Below are 19305 nucleotides of genomic sequence, written 5' to 3'. Positions count from 1 at the left end.
AGACATACTTTATTGATCCCGAGGGAAATTGGGTTTCGTTACAGCCGCACCAACCAAGAATAGTGAAGAAATATAGCAATATAAAACCATAAATAATTAAATAATAATAAGTTAATCATGCCAAGTGGAAATAAGTCCAAGACCAGCCTATTGGCTCAGGGTATCTGACACTCCGAGGGAGGAGTTGTAAAGTTTGATGGCCAAATATAAGAATGACTTCCTATGACGCTCAGTGTTACATCTCGGTGGAATGAGTCTCTGGCTGAATGTACTCCTGTGCCTAACCAGTACATTATGGAATGGATGGGAGTCATTGTCCAAGATGGCATGCAACTTGGACAGCATCCTCTTTTCAGACACCATCGTCAGAGGACCTATAGAATATATGGGTGGGTTGATGTATGATGAGAGGTTGAGTAGATTGGGACTCTACTCATTGGAGTTCCGAAGAATGAGAGACGATCTTACTGAAACATATAAGATTGTGAAGGGGCTTGATCGGGTGGATGCGGGGAGAATGTTCCCAATGATGGGTGAAACTAGGATGAGGGGGCATAATCTTAAAATAAGGGGATGCCGTTCCAGGACTGAGATGCGGAGAAATTTCTTCACTCAGAGGGTAGTGGGGCTGTGGAATTTGCTGCCCCAGAGAGCTGTGGAACCTACTACACTCAATAAATTCAAAACGGAGATAGACATTTTCCTGGATAAAAATGGCATTAGGGGATACGGTGAGCGAGCAGGTAAGTGGACATGAGGCTAGGTTTAGATCAGCCATGTGATCTCCTAGACCAGTTTTCGATAGCCTGGATGGGTCGGAGAGGAATTTTCCAGATTTTTTCCCCGGGTTTTTTTTCCCTGGGTGATCACATGGGTTTGGGCGGGATGAATAATAAAATAAAATGGGCGGCATGGTGCCCTGTTGGTTGGCACTGTTGCCTTGTGGGATTCGGTGAAAACTAGAGTTAAGATTGGATCAGCCATGATCTTGTTGAATGGCGGAGCAGGCTTGAGGGCCGATTGGCCTACTCCTGCTCCTATCTCTTATGTTCTTATACCCCCAATAGAGTAACTGCTCCCTTCCTGTTCCTGACTCAAAAGAAGATTCTGCTACATTACCCACCCTTTCTGTAGCTGCAATAGAATCCCTGACCAGTAATGCCACCCCTCCTCCCCTTTTCACCTCTCTCTATCCCTTTTAAAGCACTGAAATCCAAGAATATTGAGAATCCATTCCTGCCTTGGTGCCAGACAAGTCTCTGTAATGGGCACTACATCATAATACCATGTATGTATCCAAGCTCTCAGTTCATCACCTTTGTTCCTGATGCTTCTTGCATTGAAGTACACACTTTAACCCTTCTACCTTACTACCTTTACACCCTTTATTTTGCTTCTCTTTCCTCAAAGCCTCTCTATATGTTAGATCTGGCTTTACTCCATGCACTTCTTTCACTGCTCTATCGCTCCGGGTCTCACCCCCCTTGCAAATTAGTTAAAACCCTCACGATACAACATCCAGCAGATACAACCCTCCTGGATACTACATCCAGCAGTAAAAAACCTGCCTGACATTCCTCCTATATTTTCATCGAATCACCTTAAAATTAAGCTCCCTGTATTAGCCATTTCGCCATTTGAACAAGTCTCTGGCTGTCCAGTCTGTCTGTACCTCACATCTTATAGATCCCCACCAGATCATCAGCAACTCAAACACCCAATAATGATGGCCTTACGCCTTCAAAACCACTCTATCACGTACCAACTTTTATATCCTATGCCATGATCTATGAAGGCCGGCATGCCACCAGTTTCTACACGGTTTGTTAACCCGCATTACTTTCAGAGAACCTATGCCCATCAGCATTTCTTAGTTACTGCACATGTTCCACATCTGTACAACTTCACAAAATACATCACCTTGCGCTTGCTGGGATTAAATACTTAAGCCAATAACCTGGCCAATTTTCGTGTGTGTGTGTGTGTGTGTGTGTGTGCGCGTGTGTGCGTGTGTGCGTGTGTGTGCGTGTGTGCGCGCGTGTGTGTGTGTGTGTGTCTCTCTCTCTCTCTTTCTGTCAGTGTGTGTACTGGACTCTGCCCCAATGCACTTGGTGCAGGGGATGCCATTCCGTGACCACAGAGCTACCAGTAATCACCAATAAACCTTACCTGCAGGAAAATAAATTTTGCTAATGCGTTTGGATTCCGTGCACAAGCTCTCAAAAACATTCCCAAGCATTACGATGTAAGCTCTATTACAGATGTCAAAGCTGTCCACTAGTTGGTGTTGACAGATATTTTAAGAATACTACTCAGATTTATTACTAAAACTCAGCAGCACAGTGGTTAGCATAATGCTTTCCAGTGCCAGCTGCAAGATCAGGGTTTAATTCCCACCACTGTTTATAAGCAGTTTGTACATTCTCCCCATAACCAGATGTGTTTCCTCTGGGTGTTCCTGTTTCCTTCTACATTCCAAAGATGCATGGGTTACGGTTAGTAAGTCGTGGGCATGTTATGTTGATGCCGGAGCCATGGCGACACTGGAAGGTTGACATAGCACATCCCAAGTGTGTTGGTCATTGGCGCAATCAATAAACTTCACTGTGTTTTGTTATGCATAAGACAAATAAGGTAACCTTTAACTAACACAACATAATTGTCTGTTTCATTCAGCTTTTATTTGCCACTGCTGACATCAAGCAACTCCCTGGTAGAAAATGACTGATGAGTAAATGAAAAACATAGCTGGCATTCTTAACACAAATGAACCAATCCCAAGCAATATTACTCAAGCCCTAATCTGCAAGCTTTAACTTCAAGGTTTATGCTCCGAATACCTTTCCTCTTCAGCAGTTGTATTTTCAGTTGTTAGTGCTTCATTTAATGCACTTTTTAATTCTTTTATTTAAAAAAAGTTCTGGTTCTGTGAGTCCCATCCCAGCAAGGCATAAGCTTTGGGCCATGTGAACTTGTGTAGGCTTTCTTGTGAACAGCCCGCACGACAGCTGTAAACACATGGCACAAAGATACAGATAACTGTGTATGTGTTTGAGGAAGCTGTCGATGCAAATTTACTGCATATAAAGTTCAGCTGTGAGTTTTAATTAAATTTCCTGCTTAGCTATTAGTTGGGCGGGCTTTTTGTGGATTCTAATGCGTTTCTTTGTTTTGTGGCTGTCTGCAGGATTATGAATCTCAAGATTACGAATGGTTTGCATACTTCTGTAATAAATTTACTTTGAAGTGGGAGGGGTGGGGAAGAGACTATTGCCTTTTCAGTCACAAATATCTGCATGGGTGGGTATTGTGGAGAAGTTATTAACCTTACAGATTGCAAGGAGGTTCAGGTAACACAAAACTCAGACAGCTGATCAGGGATTGGGTTGGTGAGTAGATGCTCAAAGATGCCAGTCTGTACAGACCAAGCAGTAGCAAGCAACAGTGTCCGAAAAAGATTCTTCAAAGGAAAATGAAAATATTGGACATAATTAGCCAAGGAAGGTTGCATGCAATCGTGATTGGAATTTTAGCAAAACATTTGACACCCTTAGATATACATGGACAGTACTTTGCTAAAAGGATTTCCATTAATGTTAAATTTTCTCTCTTCAACTTCAGGCATAGCATTCATACCTATAAAACAAGTAGGGTGCTCTGGAAGGATTGGCTGTCAGGAGTCAGAGAGCATGGAAACAGGCCCTTCAGCCCAAATGGTCCACAGCAACCAAGATGCTTCATCCAAGCTAGTTCCATTTGCCAGCATTTAGCCTGTAACCTTCTAAATATGACTTACCCCATGTAACCCATCCCAACCATCTATTAAAAGTCATTATTGCAGCTGGCTCAAGCAATTCCTCTAGCAGCTCATTCCACATATCGACCATTGAGTGGTAAGAAGTTGCCTTTCAACTTCTGATTAAATATCTTTTTTCTCACCCAAAACCTATACCTTTTAATTATCAATTTCCTTAACAGTGAGGGGGGGGGGGGGGGAATGACTACATTCACACAATGCCCTTGTGACATGTCTATAGAAACACCCCCTATTCTCCTACACTCCACTGAAAACAGTCCCAATCTGCCCAACCTCTCCCTGTAACTCTGTCCCATGAATCAAAGCTTCCCTGCACTCTTCCCGTACTATACTTGACTCCCGTTCTGAACTGCCGTACACAAGACCATAAGACAGAGGAGCAGAATTAGGCAACTCAATCCATCGTGTCTGTCCTGCCATCCCTCAAAGGTAGCTCAAAGCAAAGCACCTCTTCTGCTTGGGTTCTTTGTCGCCTTTCAGTGTAACCTCCCAAACTGCTGCTCCTTCTGTCTTGGAGATGTGGTGCAGATATTGCTTCTCCTCTTTGCCAGTTACTGCTCCTCTGGCCCGCATTGCCCAATTAAATACCACCCCTAAACAAAGAAACTGCGTGCATTCACCTGAGCTGGTAGGAGAGTCAGGATTCTTTCCCAACGCAGAGACAATATTTCAAGTCACAGGTTCCGAGCACTGCTCCCGCCTCCCAACCAAACCCTGCAAGATGTCCACAGCCAGACGTACCATTTGTGCAATCCCTCGGTTGGTGAGGATGTAGCGGGCGTGGATTAGTCCGTACAGCATCTCAGCAGCCTGCTCAATCAGGTCACTCTGGTTTGGATTATCCTCCAGCTCCTCATCTGCTCAGGAGAATGCAGGAAACATTAGGCACCTCACATTGACACAGTGGTCCTCCTTGGCAGACAGCTCTATTACCTGCCTGCTTTGGCAAAGGTATGGAGAACCTCACTGAACCAATCAGTAGGCTACATTAACATACAAGATGGGCTGTCAGGACTTTGAGACTTTCTTTTAAACCGTGCCATGGACTGCTCTTTATCAGAATACGGTATTGCTTTGCACTGTTGAAACTATGTGTTATAATTATGTAGTCTTTGTCAGTTAGTCTTTTATTAATTATGGTACTGTCTGCACTGTTGAAACTATATGTTAACTATAACTATATGTAACTATGTGGTTTTGTGTAGGTCTTGTAGCTTTAGGTTTGTCTGATGGGTTTGTAGTTCCTTTCTGGGGAATGTGTAAGATGGTAGTGCGATATCGATACGCAGCAGCCTCTCCGGAATCTGGATTGAGGATTACCAAACATTGTGTGGTCTGTTTTGTGCTTTTTCATGATATCATTCCAGAGAACGTTGTCTCATTTTTTAACTGCATTGTATTTGTGGTTTATAAATGACAATAAACTGAATCTGAAAGTTTGTCAAGAGTACTACAGCACAGAAGCAGACCTTTGGGTCCATCTAGCCTGTACCAACTATTATTCTGACTAGTCCCACCATCCTCACCCTACACTGACCAAACTGGGCAGACATGGAGTGAGAAGCACAGTACAGTAACAGGCCCTTCGGCCCACATAGTCCATGCCGAAACCATTTAAACTACCTATTCCCATCGATCTGCCTTCCGTGTAGCTATCTAACTTCTCTTCAGTACTGAAGTTGAGCTCGCACACATCGCTTGTGCTGACAGTTCATTTCAGCACAAGGCACAAGCATTGGGTTGAAGTGTTGTTCTTAAGCCTGCAAAGCACAGGCCAGATGCTAGGGATGATGGCATGACTGAGAAATCATATTTGAACATCACAAGACAACTGACTTAACATACTGGAGCCTGGAGCAAAAATCTGCTGTAAAAACTCATTGTGCGGAGCAGCATCTCAACCAGGGCAGCATGGTAGGTAACATTATTACAGTGTCAGTGAGCTTCAATTCCCATCACTGTCTTAAAGATTGTATCTTCTCCTCGTGACTGTGTGTTTCCTCCAGGAGCTCCAGTTTCCTTCCACATTCCGAAGACGTACAGGTTAGTGAGTTAGTTACTTGTTACGCTGGCTGCGTATCCAGGATTTTCCCACCACATCCACTGACTGTGTTGGCTGCTAATGTGAATAATGCACTAATTTTAATTTTATTGAGAGATTAGTGCAGAACAGGCCCTTCTGGCCCAACCACTTATTTAACCCTAGACCAATCACAGGACAATTTACAATGGCCAAATAGCCTACTAGTTGGCACATTTTTGGACTGTGGGAGGAAACTAGAGCACCCAGCGGAAACCCAGGGAGGACGTGCAAAGACCTTTCAGATGGCGCTCGAATTGGACTCTGAAACCCAATGTCCTGAGCTGCAATAGCATCCTGCTAACTGCTACGCTACCGTGACAGCTGTATGCTTCAATGCACATGTGACAAAGAAAACTCACTTTCAATAAAGAGTCTTGAATCTGTAGAGGAAGGGAGGAGGAAGGCAACTTTCTTTCTAATTGTTTGTTAAATATACATCTACGCGGACCAACTATTGCTCCGAGTAGGAATTTTTTTTTTGGACTGAAAATTCCACAATGAAAATTGTAGAATGGAATAGAATGAAAATTGAAGTCACATGTATTTAATTAATTAACTGCAGTACAACAAACAGCACCATTCATTTTCTTGTCTGGCTTTATTCCAGCTGCACAGCAACAAAGAAATACTTTATTTTATTGTGTGGGTGTGCATCCATGCAGCTTAAAAGAAACAGTGGAGGGGGGAGGGGCACAAAGAAGGATTATCCACGATTCAGGCTGAAACCTTAAACCTAGATCATTTCCTGACTCCTGGTACAGGGTTGACACAAAACGTCACCCTCCACAGCTGCTGCTTGACCCACCGAGTTCCTACAGCAAATTGTCACTCTGAAAAAAGCAAAGGAGGTCTAAGTCAGGACACAATTTGTCCTCAAGGTGAAGTAACTGGCATCAGCAGTACAAGTTAGGAAAATACTAAATCACAATTAAGTGGCTGACAAGCATTCAGCCATGGAACACCAGCCCAAATCCAAGAGTATTCCTTCTCTGCTCTGGGTCACTGGCCAAAAGAAACCCTCAGCACAAAAACTGTACCAATTCCTGCTTGATCTCATGCAGTACCTTATCAACATGGGAGATCAAAATGGAAAATGTTACACCTCAACCATCAGGGTCTTGAACCAGAAGGGATAACTTCACTTGAACAATCACTGAACTGTTCCCGCAACCTGTGGACTCACTTTCAAGGTCTCTTCATTGTATGTTGTCAATAAAAATAATAAATACCATATATAATAATAAATATAAGATAATAAGAGGCATTGATCGTGTGGATAGTCAGAGGCTTTATCCCAGGACTGAAACGGTTGCCACAGGAGGACACAGGTTTAAGGTGCTGGGGAGTAGGTACAGAGGAGATGTCAAGGGTAAGGTTTTTACTCACAGAGTGGTGAGTGTGTGGAATGGGGTGCTCGCCACGGTGGTGGAGGTGGATACAATAAGGTCTTTTAAGAGGCTTTTAGATAGGTATTTGGAGCTTTCTAAGGCACAACTTTGTGGGCTGTAGGGCCTGTATTGTGCTGTAGGTTTTCTATGTTTCTATTATTTTTTTCTTTTGTATTTGCAGTCTGTTGCCTTTGCACACTGGTTGTGTCCTCTTTCATTGATTCTATCATGGTTATTTGATTTACTGAGCAAGAAAATGAATCGCAGGGTTGTAAATGGTGACATGCATGTACCGTGATAATAAATTCACTTTGAACTCGAACAGGCAGACAGACCCTGTTTGGAATTCAATGGCAGCAGCACCATCTACTGGAAGGAAGGTAGTATTGCAGCTGTTCAGGGTCTTGAGCCTCATAATAATCCTGCACAGAGTTGCAGAGTAGAAATAAGCCCAACTGGTCTATGCCAACCAAAATTCTCATCTAAGCTAGTCCCTTTAAGCTGTGTTTAGCCCATGATCCTCTAAACCTTTCCTATCCATGCACCAGTTCCAATAACTTTTCAATGTTGGGACCATACCTGCCTTAACCATTCCTCAGGCAGCTCATTCTACATGATGACCTATCTCTGGGTGAAATGCTTCCTTTCGGTTTCCAATTAAATCTCTGCCCACTCAACCTCTAGTTCTTGATTCCCCAACCCCCAGGAAAATACTGCGTCCATTAACCCTGTCTATGCCCCTTAAGATTTTAAAGCAAGGGTTGCCAACCTGGGGTCCACTGAACCCTTGGTTAACGGCAAGGATCCATGGCATTAAAAAAAAGGTTGGCAGCCCCCGTTTTAAAGCATGTGTTTTCTGCCACTTATCGCAGTACATGCTGGGGTCATTTGGGAAAGAGATTAGATTGTCTATTCCACTTTACTCTGAAAGAGATGACAGGTTTGCTTTCCACAATGAGCTCAAACACTGCTCCCACACTAGTCCTTGATGATGAGGACAACCAGACAGCTCTTCCATGCCCTTACTCAGTTAGAACTGCACAGCTGGAGAAGCAGCTATGTTTGCCCATTGTCAGAGAAGCAGAGCTGTCAACCCAACAATTGGTACACACCGAAATTCCACTGGCCCCACAGCTAAACCACATCATGGAATGCTCTGTGACATACCAGGCTCAAGGTCAAGAATCATGTCCAGCGCTTGCCGATAATGAGGCACCTGTTCATTCAGTCCGGTGAGATTGAACTTGTCTTGAATGTAATCTTCATCGACCTAGAAAGCAGACAGAGACTAAACAACCACAAGAAAATATCCAGATGAGTACAGTCGATGTTTTCACCTGACACCCTTCATCAGGACTGGAGAAGAAAAAGATGAGAAGTCAAAGCCAGAAAATGGAGGTGGGGGTGGGGAGGAGGGCTAGGAAGAAGGTGATACTGGAGGGGGGTTGGGGTGAAGTATAGAGCTGGAAAGTTGGGGAGAGAAGGGGGATCAGACAGATGTCAGAAGACCATCTTTAAGAAAGGAGGAAGTCAGCAGAAAGGAAATTATATACCAGTTAGCTTAACCTCAGTGATTGGGAAGATGTTGGAGTCAATTGTTAAGGATAAGGTTACGGAGTACTTGGTGACACAGGACAGGAGAAAACCAGCATAGTTTCATCAAGGGGAAAAATCTTGCCTAAGCAATCTGTTGGCATTATTTGAGGAGATTACAAGTAGGATAGATAAAGGGGATGCAGTGGATGTTGTATATTTGGACTTTCAAAAGGCCTTTGACAAGGTGCCACACATGAGGCTGCTTACCAAGATAAGAGCCCATGGTATTACAGGAAAGTTACTAACATGGTTAGAGCATTGGCTGATTGGCAGAAGACAGTGACTGGGAATCAAAGAATCTTTTTCTGGCCTGCCAGTGATTAGTGGTGTTCCGCAAGGGTTAGTGTTGGGACCGCCTTTTTTTAATGCTGTATATCAGTGATTTAGATGATAGAACAGATGGTTTTGTTGCCAAGTTTACAGATGATACGAAGATTGGTGGAAGGGCGTGTAGCGTTAAGGGAACAGGTAGGCTGCAGAAGGACAGATTATGAGAATGGGCAAGAAAGTGGGAAATGAAATACAATGTTGAAAATGCATGGTCATGCAATTTGATAGGAGAAATAAATGTGCAGAATATTTTCTAAACGAGGAAAAGCCCAAACATCTGAGATGCAATGGGACTAGGGAGTCCTTGTGCACAGCACTAAAGGTTGACTTGCAGGTTGAGTCGGTGGTGAGGAAGGCAAATGCAATGTTAACATTCATTTCAAGAGGAATAGAACATAAAAACAAGAATGTAATATTGGGAGACATAGGGGGGGGGGGTGGGTGTGTGTGTGTGTGTGTGTGTGTGTGTGTGTGTGTGTGTGTGTGTGTGTGTGTGTGTGTGTGTGTGTGTGTGTGTGTGTGTGTGTGTGTGTGTGTGTGTGTTATTTATTTATTTATTTATTTATCTATCTATCTATTTATTGATTAATTAATTAATTAATTGCACAGATGGTTGTGAGTTCCTAGAATGACTTGCCAGTGATGGTGGTGGAGGCTAAAACATTAGGGGTATTTAACAGCCTTCTGGACAGGCACATGGATGAAAGAAAAATGGAGGGTTATGGGGTAGTGTGGGTTTAGTACTTTTTTTAAGGATTATATGGGTCAGCACAACATGGAGGGCTGAAAGGCCTGTACTGTGCTGTAGTGTTCTATGGTTCTATGCAAAGGGACTTGGGAGTCCTTGTGCACAACACTAAAGGTTGACTTGCAGGTTGAGTCTGTGGTGAGGAAGGCAAATGCAATGTTAACGTTCATTTCAAGAGGTCCAGAATACAAGAGCAGGAATGTGATGCCGAGGCCTCAGCTTGAGGACTGAACAGTTTTGGGCTCCTCATCCAGGAGACGAGGAGGAAAAGCTGTGCTGGCATTGGGGAGGGTTCAGAGGCAGTTCATAAGGATGATTCCGAGAATGAAAGGATTATCATACGAGGAATGTTTGATAGCTGTGGATCTGTACTCGCTGGAATTTAGAAAAATGAGTGAGGATCTCATTGAAACTTTTTGAATGTTGAAAGGACTAGACAAAGAGTAGATGTGGGAAGGATTTTTCCCAAGGTGGAGTAGTCCAGAACAAGTGGACATCATTTCAGAATAGAGGGGTGACCATTTAAAACAGAGATACAGAGAAATTTCTTTGCCAGAGGGTGGTGAACTTGTTACCACAGGCAGCTGTGGAGGCCAGGTGGTTGGGTGTATTTAAGGCAGAGCTTGATAGGTTCTTGATTTGATACATCAAAGGATATGAGGAGAAGGCCGGGATATGAAGCTGAGAAAGTTAAAAAAGGATCAGCTAAGATTCAATGGCAGAGCAGACTCAATGGGCCAAATGGCCTAATTCTGCTCCTATGACTTATGATGTACAGGAGATCACACCGGGAGCACCAGATAGAGCAGATGACTCCAATACACTCACAGGTGAAGAGTCGCCTTACCTGGATGGACTGTTTGGGGCCCTGAATGGTAGTGAGGGAGGAGGTGTAGAGGCAGGTATGGCACTTGTTCTGCTTGCAAGGACAAGTGCCAAGAGGGAGATTGGTGGGGAAGGACAAATGGACAAGGGATCCCTGAGGAAAGTGGAAGTGGGATGGGAGAGATGTGCTTGGTAGTGGGATCTCGCTGGAGACGGTGGAAGTTATGGAGAATTATGTGCTGCGTGAGGAAGCTAGTAGAGTGGTGGGTGAGGACAAGAGGAATCCTGTCTCTGGTGTGGTAGTGGGCAGATAGTCCTAAATAAACACAAAATCTCAAATATGGTCATGCCAATATTTCCAGAGCACAAGAAATGGCAGAGCTGGAATCTCAAACAATCTGCTAGATCCACAGGATGGGTGGGGAGGAAGAACACCAAGGAAGGGGCTTGACTGGAAACACCGACAATTCCTCACCCCACCTTCCAACAGATAACTGTTCAACCCAAGTTCTCCAGCAGACTTTTGCTGATAGGTTCACATTTCCTCACGTCACGGGGGAGGCCATTCGGACAAGTGAGTTTGTGCCATCTTATACCGTCACTAATGTTCGCAGTGGATTATTCACTCCACATATCTGTTGAATCCTCCTGGATCTTACCAGTCACTAGACACGAGGGGTCAATGTACAGCAGCTAATTAACCTAACTACAGTGTATCTCCTTATTCATACTGTAATAAGGAAAAATGCAGTTCTCTGATGGGCGGGGGCTGAGGACCCAAATCCCCATGGTCAATGACTGATGTTGGCAGTCCATGCAGGCAGGAGAGTGGGTTGGTTGAGTCCTGTCAGTGTATAAGAGTACTTTGGTGACTGGGAGGATGGGAAAAGGTCTTGTTTTGCTGTTGTGTTGTTCTGCTGAACATGGTGGGCATGCTAGGTTGGTGCCAGAACGTGCGGTGGGCAACACTTACCCAAAACACATCTTTACGTTGTGTTGGTAAACAGTATGTTTCACAAATAAATGACTCTAAATACTCTAGAACACAGGTGGAAACCAGAGCCAGCTGGAAGAAACTCACGCAGTCACAGGGAGAACATGTAATCTGCAGACAGCAGAGATTGGGATTAAAACTCAGATTCTTGAGCTGTGCAGCTGCTGTGCCAGAGCCTCTGTCTACTTCTCAGCTCAGTCTGATGATCGAAGGGCAAAACAAGAAAGGCAGTTGCTGAAGGATTAATTAGAGACTAACACAGGCAGTTCGAGTGCAGTCACTCACAGCCAAGTGACACAAACTGCAAGATGAAGCTATTCTGCAATTCATCAACATTATAGCCACTCTTCAATCTTGGTGCCACTTTCCTCAATATTGTTTAATACCAAACTTTAGATTGTTACAGTGAAGGTAACCAGTGGAGGACATCCGAATCAGGTTACTTTGAAAAGTGTTAGGTGCCTCCACGTGCAGTCAAGGTCAACAGCAAGGAAAACAAAATATATCTGTTTGGCCGCATAAAGTGGAAAAGCTTATGTGCTGGGTAAATTAAGCAGTCTCACTGTTCACCCTGTTCCTCTTTCTGCAGATGCTGCCTGACCTGCTGAGTACGTCCACCGCAACTCACACAAAATGCTAGAGGAACTCAGCAGGTCAGGCAGCATCTGTGCAAATGAATAACCAGTCGATGTTTCAGGCTGAGACCCTTCATCAGTACATTTACTGTTTTGTTTCTTTTCCAGGTTTTCGGTATCTGGAGGCTGTTTTTTGTTTCTCTTCAATCTGCATGAAATTCAAATTCTTTCCCGATATACAATGGAATGCCGGAATTGGCACTCCCATTGCACACTACGTTTTGTCCTTATTAAGGACCCCCAACACCCAATACATGCCCTCATCTCGTTAGACAGGAGATACAGAGGCTGAAGTTACACAGTCAATGTTTTGGGAACAGTTTCTTCCCCTCCAGTAGATTTCTGACAGACAAGGAATCCATGAACTCTTCCTCACTATTTTTGTTCTCTTTTTTGCAATAATTAATTTATATATTGTAACTTATAGCATTTTTTCATCTTGCATTGTACTGTTGCTACAAATCAACAAACTTCACGTGTCAGTGACAGTAAACGCCAATTCCGACAGATAGTCTTGAGCATTAAGTGAATGAACAATCAGGCCAAAATCCCGAGTGCTGGTTATTTGTGGTTCCCCATTCTCACACTATGACTAAGGAGATCACTTTCATTCACCACTGACACGTTTACAAATTTCCAATGACTGACCATTGAACGTAAATAACCAAAATGCCTTCAGGAACCAAATTACTGCTTGCGCTCCCCGGGAGGGAGTAAATCGCCAGTGCTATCTGCCCCAGGTGAAGCCAGTCACTCATCGGCAAGCCTACCTCACAGAAGAACTCGTTGCCTCGCAGCCCGCAGAACCAGGAGATCCACGACACTTCCTCCGAGCTGCTCATCTTCGTATCCTCTGAGAACGGGGACAGGAAGAGAAAGAGAGAGTGAGTTACTCAGGAGTGGAGACCTTTTCCAACACATGCAGCCTCTCACCTGCACCACACCTCCATTACTTATGTGCCTTCAGAAGCCAAAGTTCAAAAAGGTGCAAAGATTAGCTTATTTGTCACACGTACGTCGAAACATAGTGAAATGTGTCCCGTTGGACAGACTGCAAATGGCAGCACACTTCTGGTGCTAACCTCACAACTCACTAACCTTAAATGTGCGTCTTTGGAACGTGGGAGGAAAGCTGAGCACCTGGAGGAAACCCACATGGTCATGGGGAGAGTGTACAGACTCCCTACAGATCTAACGGCAAGAACTGAACCCCGATCTTACAGCCAGTGCACGGTAAAACACTGCGCTCACCGTGCCGCCCCGTTACTGGCCACCAGGCTTCTTCCTCCTCTTACTGCTCTGCGCAGTGAATCACATACTTGAAACAAAAATTTGTACAAAAATTGCCAACTCTGATCACTTCAGCTTAGTCAATCTTCTATCTGTTAATGATTAACTCTGCAGAAAGAATGTTTGTCATTTGTTCACTGATATCAGTAGTGACACTGTAATGAGTTCAAACATCAAACCTCACTTCTTGGTGAGTGAATTAGCATACTAGGCCTCAGTTCTAGTCGCACCCTATTTAACATATTCTTGCTCGTTCTCAGTCACTGAAAGTTCACTGGGGTAACCGAGCGGGTGAGCTAGCCAAGCTTACCAGAACACAGACTCAGTAGGCACATTCTTGCCTTCAATTCAGATACAGATGCAGCTCCTACTTCAGAGAGCAGAGGACACACAGCTAGGGCTAATTCTCTCAGTGCAGTTCTGAGGAAGTGTTACTTCCTGAATCATTTGAGAGATAATTTTCAATCTGCCCACTCAACAGACTAGAAAAGATCCCAAGGCACCCTTTCCAAAGAACAAGGAAGTTCAAGAAGTGCTGTGAAAAAAAAGGTATAGGAACATCTTAGGAACCTCACCATCATGCAACTGTCTGTATATACGCTGCATTTTTTTCTGGATTGCAGCCACAGGTCTGTCGGAGGTATATCATTAGCTGGAAGAGTTTCAGGATATATTGCAGGTGAACAACATGCTGAAGAAGTGGAAGTGCTTGCTTTCATTGGTGAGTGGACTCATTCCACTAAACGCCCACAATTACCACCTCGGCTATCATCAGCTCTCACTGCACAGCGCTGGCGTGAGTATTGCAGCCCACAGTACAACTAACTTGGTCAGTGGTACACAAGCCCATAAGAATAGGAGCAGAATTAGGCCATTCAGCCCAGAGTCATAGCTGATTTATTATCCTTTTTAACCCCATTCTCCTCCCTGTAATCCTTGAAGCCCTTACTAATCAAGAACCTATCAACCTCTGCTCTAAATATACATAACAACTTGGGCTGAATTCCTCCGGCGTTTTGTATGCATTGCTCTGGATTTCTGCCATGAGCTGAATCTCGTGTTTATGTAGAATTTGCTCGTTGGAATGATTTTGAAAAGTTCTGTCTCCATCTGGGTCCTTGAAGAGAGGGAGGGGAGTTGCAAGGGTTGGAGCAAAACAATGCTGACTCCAGAGCTAAAGGGACTGGGAGAAATTTCTTCACCTGGACAACACCTTAAAGGATTGATCAGGTTTTTTTTTGTGTGTTTCAGGGATTCAGCAATCTGTGAATATGGTGGGAAATGTTTATGCAAAAGGCTAGCCATGATCTCACCAAGATCAAATCTACCAGTTTAAAAAAATATATAGACATAGTTCATGATTTACCATGAAGCAATAGGAGGAAGGATTCAAATCCTGAACCTAACTATACAAAATTACAAGAGGCTATATGATTTATTGCAGCTTTCAGAGAACTTTCTTACTGATCTCTAGGTGGTGGTGGGTACAGCTGTGTAAAAGAAGCATTAGCACAAAGTCTGTCAGTATCAGCTGGAATTGTAGCACTTTCCAGCAGATAAAACAACCATTTCTCATCTTCTTTTGTCATATTTATTTACAACAGAGAATCAGACCATTCAGCCTATTGGGTCAATGCTGCTCTCAGGCATTCACACTGGCTCCTTTACAATCGCTGGAACAGTTTCTCACACTTTCCAATCAACTTTTCCTTAATTTTCCTGGCACCCGCCAAGCTGCTGGAAACCAAGAGGGTAGTCCCTGGCAGCCAGTTAACCCACTAACTAACATGCATTCGGGTTGGGGGAGGAAACGGCAGATTTAGGGGAAATCACATGACTTCAGAAGAAGAATGTGCAAAACCCACCAGGGATCAGCTCGCTGGAGCTGTGCAGTAACTGCTCTCATCAGTTCAATTTCCAATGCTTCTAGGTAGGCAAACAGCTTAAACCCGTCTCACTTTGAAGAGGGTTACAAAGCACTAAATAACATTAAATAGGACTTTCCTTCAGTCACCAATAGAATGAAGGCAATATGTTGGCAGGGTAGTGATCCATGCCGTTAAATGCAGAAATAGATGCTTAAAAGGAACGCAAACAAACTGCTGCAGGCACTCAGCAGGTCAAGCAGCATCTACGGAGGAGAATGAGCACTGACATTTTGGGCCGAAACACTTCATCAGGACTGGAAAGGAAGAGAATAAATAGAAGCAAGAATAAGATGGTTGGGGGTGGGGTGAAAGAGGGAGAAGAGTACAAGCTGGCTGGGGATAGGTAACATCAGATGGAAAGGTGGATGGGCATGGGGGGGGGGAGGGAAGAGATGAAGTTAGAGGCTGGGAGGTGATCGGTGGAAAAGGCAAAGGGCTGGAGAAGGAGGAATCTGCCCAATCCCGATACCCACCATCATCCTCTACCTCCACTCCAACTTCCTGGTTAGCCTAACACCAATGAACTGATAAAGGTGCCAATGGTTATGGGGAGAAAACAGAAGAGAGAAAATAAATCTCTAAACAATTTTGAGTGACTGCTCAAATTTGAAATGTAGTAAATTCATGTGTAAAAAAAGCATTGCACCACATTCTAAAGACCAGCTCCTTAACATGACATATATACCCTCCAGCTCTGGAGTCAGCATTAATTCACAAACAGCACTGTTTATCCTGCACATGACCTCACACAACTCACCTCTTGTACTGCAAGCTCCAGTGAATTTTATTCACACTTTGAGATAATACTCCCAGAGCTAAATTTTACTTGATAAATCCTGGCTCAAATCCAGTAAATCCACAACTACATAGACTACAGAGAACGTGAAAAGGACTAACTCAGCACTAAACTCTGTCGTCAGTGTCAGACCAGTTGCTCCAAACAGAGAGATGGTGACCCTGGGCAACAGACAGTTTATCAATTCTTTCTGTGCCTAAGCACTTTGGCAACTAAACACACTAAGAGGCTTTAAAAGGATGCAGCCTAGTTCTTTAAAACTGAAGTCTACATTTATTACTGACAAGAAGGGAAATTCTGCAAACACGAGGAAATCTGCAGATGCTGGAAATTCAAACAACACACACAAAATGCTGGTGGAACACAGCAGGCCAGGCAGCATCTATAGGAAGAAGCACTGTCGACATTTCGGGCCGAGAGCCTTCGTCAGGACTAACTGAAAGGAAAGATAGTAAATTCTGTGTTATCAGTAATTGAGTTATTCAACTCCATTGTCCTGCCACAGTTCAAAGGGTCAGCCAGTAAATTAACACAGTCTTGAGAACAAAGCAGTCTGCAGTCATGCTGTCTTTATTATTCAACTGGAAGGAGTCTCTGAGCGTCCTCCCTGTGGAATGTGTGTGTTTTCTCCAGATCCTCTGGTTCCCTCACATGGTCCAAAGATATATCGGGTAGGTTAATTGGTCATTGTAAATTGTACTGTGATCAGATAAGGCTTCATTAAGTTTGCTGGGGATAGCTCAAAGGGCAGTGTGGCTCAAAGGGGCCTACTCCAAACTGTATCCCTAACTAAATAAAACTAATGAAAAACCAACACACCATATGGCTTCTAAACTACCTCATAATTTAACCATCTTTTTCAGGTAGCACATCATAAAGGGCTTAGTTCATCATCTGCTCCCAGTGAAACACCACCATTTGTCAGGAACCACTCTTGGGCTTTGCTGGAGCCTTTGCCTGGTCCATTATTTGCACATCATTGTCATCCCAACACCCAAGTTGAGAAACTTCTACTATATTCACAATGGCTTCAACTGGCATTGAAGCACATCTGATCTGCTTCATGCATACCACAGAGACTACATCCCAAGCAAGAAACAACTCCAAAACTATCGCTGAAATATAATCAATACCAAAGTTCACACACTTAATTTGCTGGAGGAACAATATCCGCCAATAGAAAAACAGGTGTTCTGCAATTTAGTTAAAGATTTAACTTTGAAGAGCCTCTTACTGATATTTCCTAACAAACAAGCTGTGCAGTGAAGAAACAGAAGAAAAATTGTTAATAAAAAGCACATCTCTTGTACACTCAAACATTCTATACAGTACTGAGAACAGATTAAGGGCTGGGGAAAAGAAAAAAGCAGATATAACCGAGCCAAAATTAATTCCAAATATTCCTCCTCCCCCCCACCCAGGCATATTTTTCTGGAATATATTTTATTATTTGTTATCTATTTTGGGGTCATATTACTTTGCGTGTTCTGTGTGAGTTGTAAGTACTGTGTTGAGCACTTTGATTCAGAGGAATGTTGTTTCGTTTGGCAGTATACATGTATACAGTTGGATGACAATAAACTTGAACTTGCAGATCTGCCAGCCCAATTTGGACAGGTGCCAGGCTCATGGTACTGCAGCATACAGCCAATTCAAGCCATTAGCCGGTGTGGAGATGGCCATTGTGTGGAGACCAACCAGTAATCAGTCAACCCACTCAGGTAACACTTAAAGAAACAGTAACCAAACACACAAAAACCTTCCCATGATCCACATTTAGAGCATGCTGACAAGAAAATTTAGATAAATTACACCAGGAGACGTTAACATTGATCAGAATGGGCTCTTTCCTAACTGGATGACGCCAAGAAGCATAAAGTATAGAATCACTGAGGGCAAACAGACAAGGTAGCATGCAAGGCAGTGAGAGCATAAAAATTTAACTACTGGCTCAGCTCAATTTTATTGTCATTAATTTTTATTTCAACTTTCCCAGTCGTGGAATGATTGATTGCAAAAACACTAACAAGACACGTATTGGTTACAGAGAGCATGTGGAAACTTGCCAATTTTTTTTTATTGATTAGCCGCGAGGAACTGCATGATTGGAAACCCTGATTAGTTCCCGTAATCTCTTCACCCTTACACCATGACTGAACTCACCACCACACATCCTCTTTTAGCTGGGAGGATTGGCAACTGGGGGAAATGCTCCCAATCTTACTGCCCCACTGTCGTCACCAATCTCTCTCGGATCAGTTGACAGGAACCAAGCCTGGTGCGGAGGGGGAAGATGGAAAAGTCAGTTTGCCCCTGGCCACATTCACCCCAAAAAAGAATACATGCCAACAACCTTGCCCAAAATGGGTGAAAACAATTTGTTGAAAATCTTTGCAATTCACATAAGAAAGCACTGGGCAAACTTGAGATGAAACCTCTCATCAACCGTTAGCAGAAGTTTCAAACTTGACATCTACGAAGGACACAATTCAGAGTTTTACCTGCACTGGGGGGGGGGAGATGACCAAATTCAAAAGCATCTGCAAAAGGCACTGCCTCAACAAAGCAATAAAAATCCTAACTAGCCCTATGCCATCTCTCACAGCTACTTTCCTTCAAGCATTTGGTTCAAGAAACAACTGGCAAAACACAAATCACTATCTCAATGCAGTAACACTAAGGCCACTTTACACTATAATAAACCATGAACCCTGCCCCCCCCCCCCCCACAGCCTTTGTTCTCATTATGTTCTTTTCTTTCTTGGAGATCTTTTGTTTAATTTTTCTTTTTTGTGAATGTTGTGCCTCTAATCCTAGGTGCCAGTGAATAACACGCACGAAATCTGCAGGTCAGGCAGCATCTATGGAGAGGAAT

At 43.6% G+C, this 19305-nt stretch overlaps 1 protein-coding gene across 3 annotated transcripts in view; it reads right to left on the bottom strand.

The window, feature by feature from the left end:
- Nucleotides 1-19305, bottom strand: part of csnk2b (casein kinase 2, beta polypeptide) — a 62951-nt gene that overhangs the window by 19572 nt on the left and 24074 nt on the right. For 2 of the 3 annotated variants that reach the window (XM_073031633.1, XM_073031642.1), the window contains exons 2-4: nt 13187-13269; nt 8456-8558; nt 4559-4674 (exon numbers count right to left, since the gene is read on the bottom strand). In XM_073031633.1, coding sequence (XP_072887734.1) covers nt 4559-4674; nt 8456-8558; nt 13187-13258 — 291 coding nt within the window. In that variant the 5' untranslated portion in view covers nt 13259-13269. Of the gene's footprint in view, nt 1-4558; nt 4675-8455; nt 8559-13186; nt 13270-18593; nt 18706-19305 lie in introns of all 3 variants that reach the window. The other variant, XM_073031629.1, reaches the window with a different exon arrangement.

This window comes from Hemitrygon akajei, chromosome 2 (genome assembly GCF_048418815.1).
Source record: "Hemitrygon akajei chromosome 2, sHemAka1.3, whole genome shotgun sequence".
NCBI lineage: Eukaryota > Metazoa > Chordata > Chondrichthyes > Myliobatiformes > Dasyatidae > Hemitrygon > Hemitrygon akajei.
The sequence above is the reverse complement of the archived record's forward strand: the minus strand, read 5'-3'. Positions and strand labels throughout refer to the sequence as shown.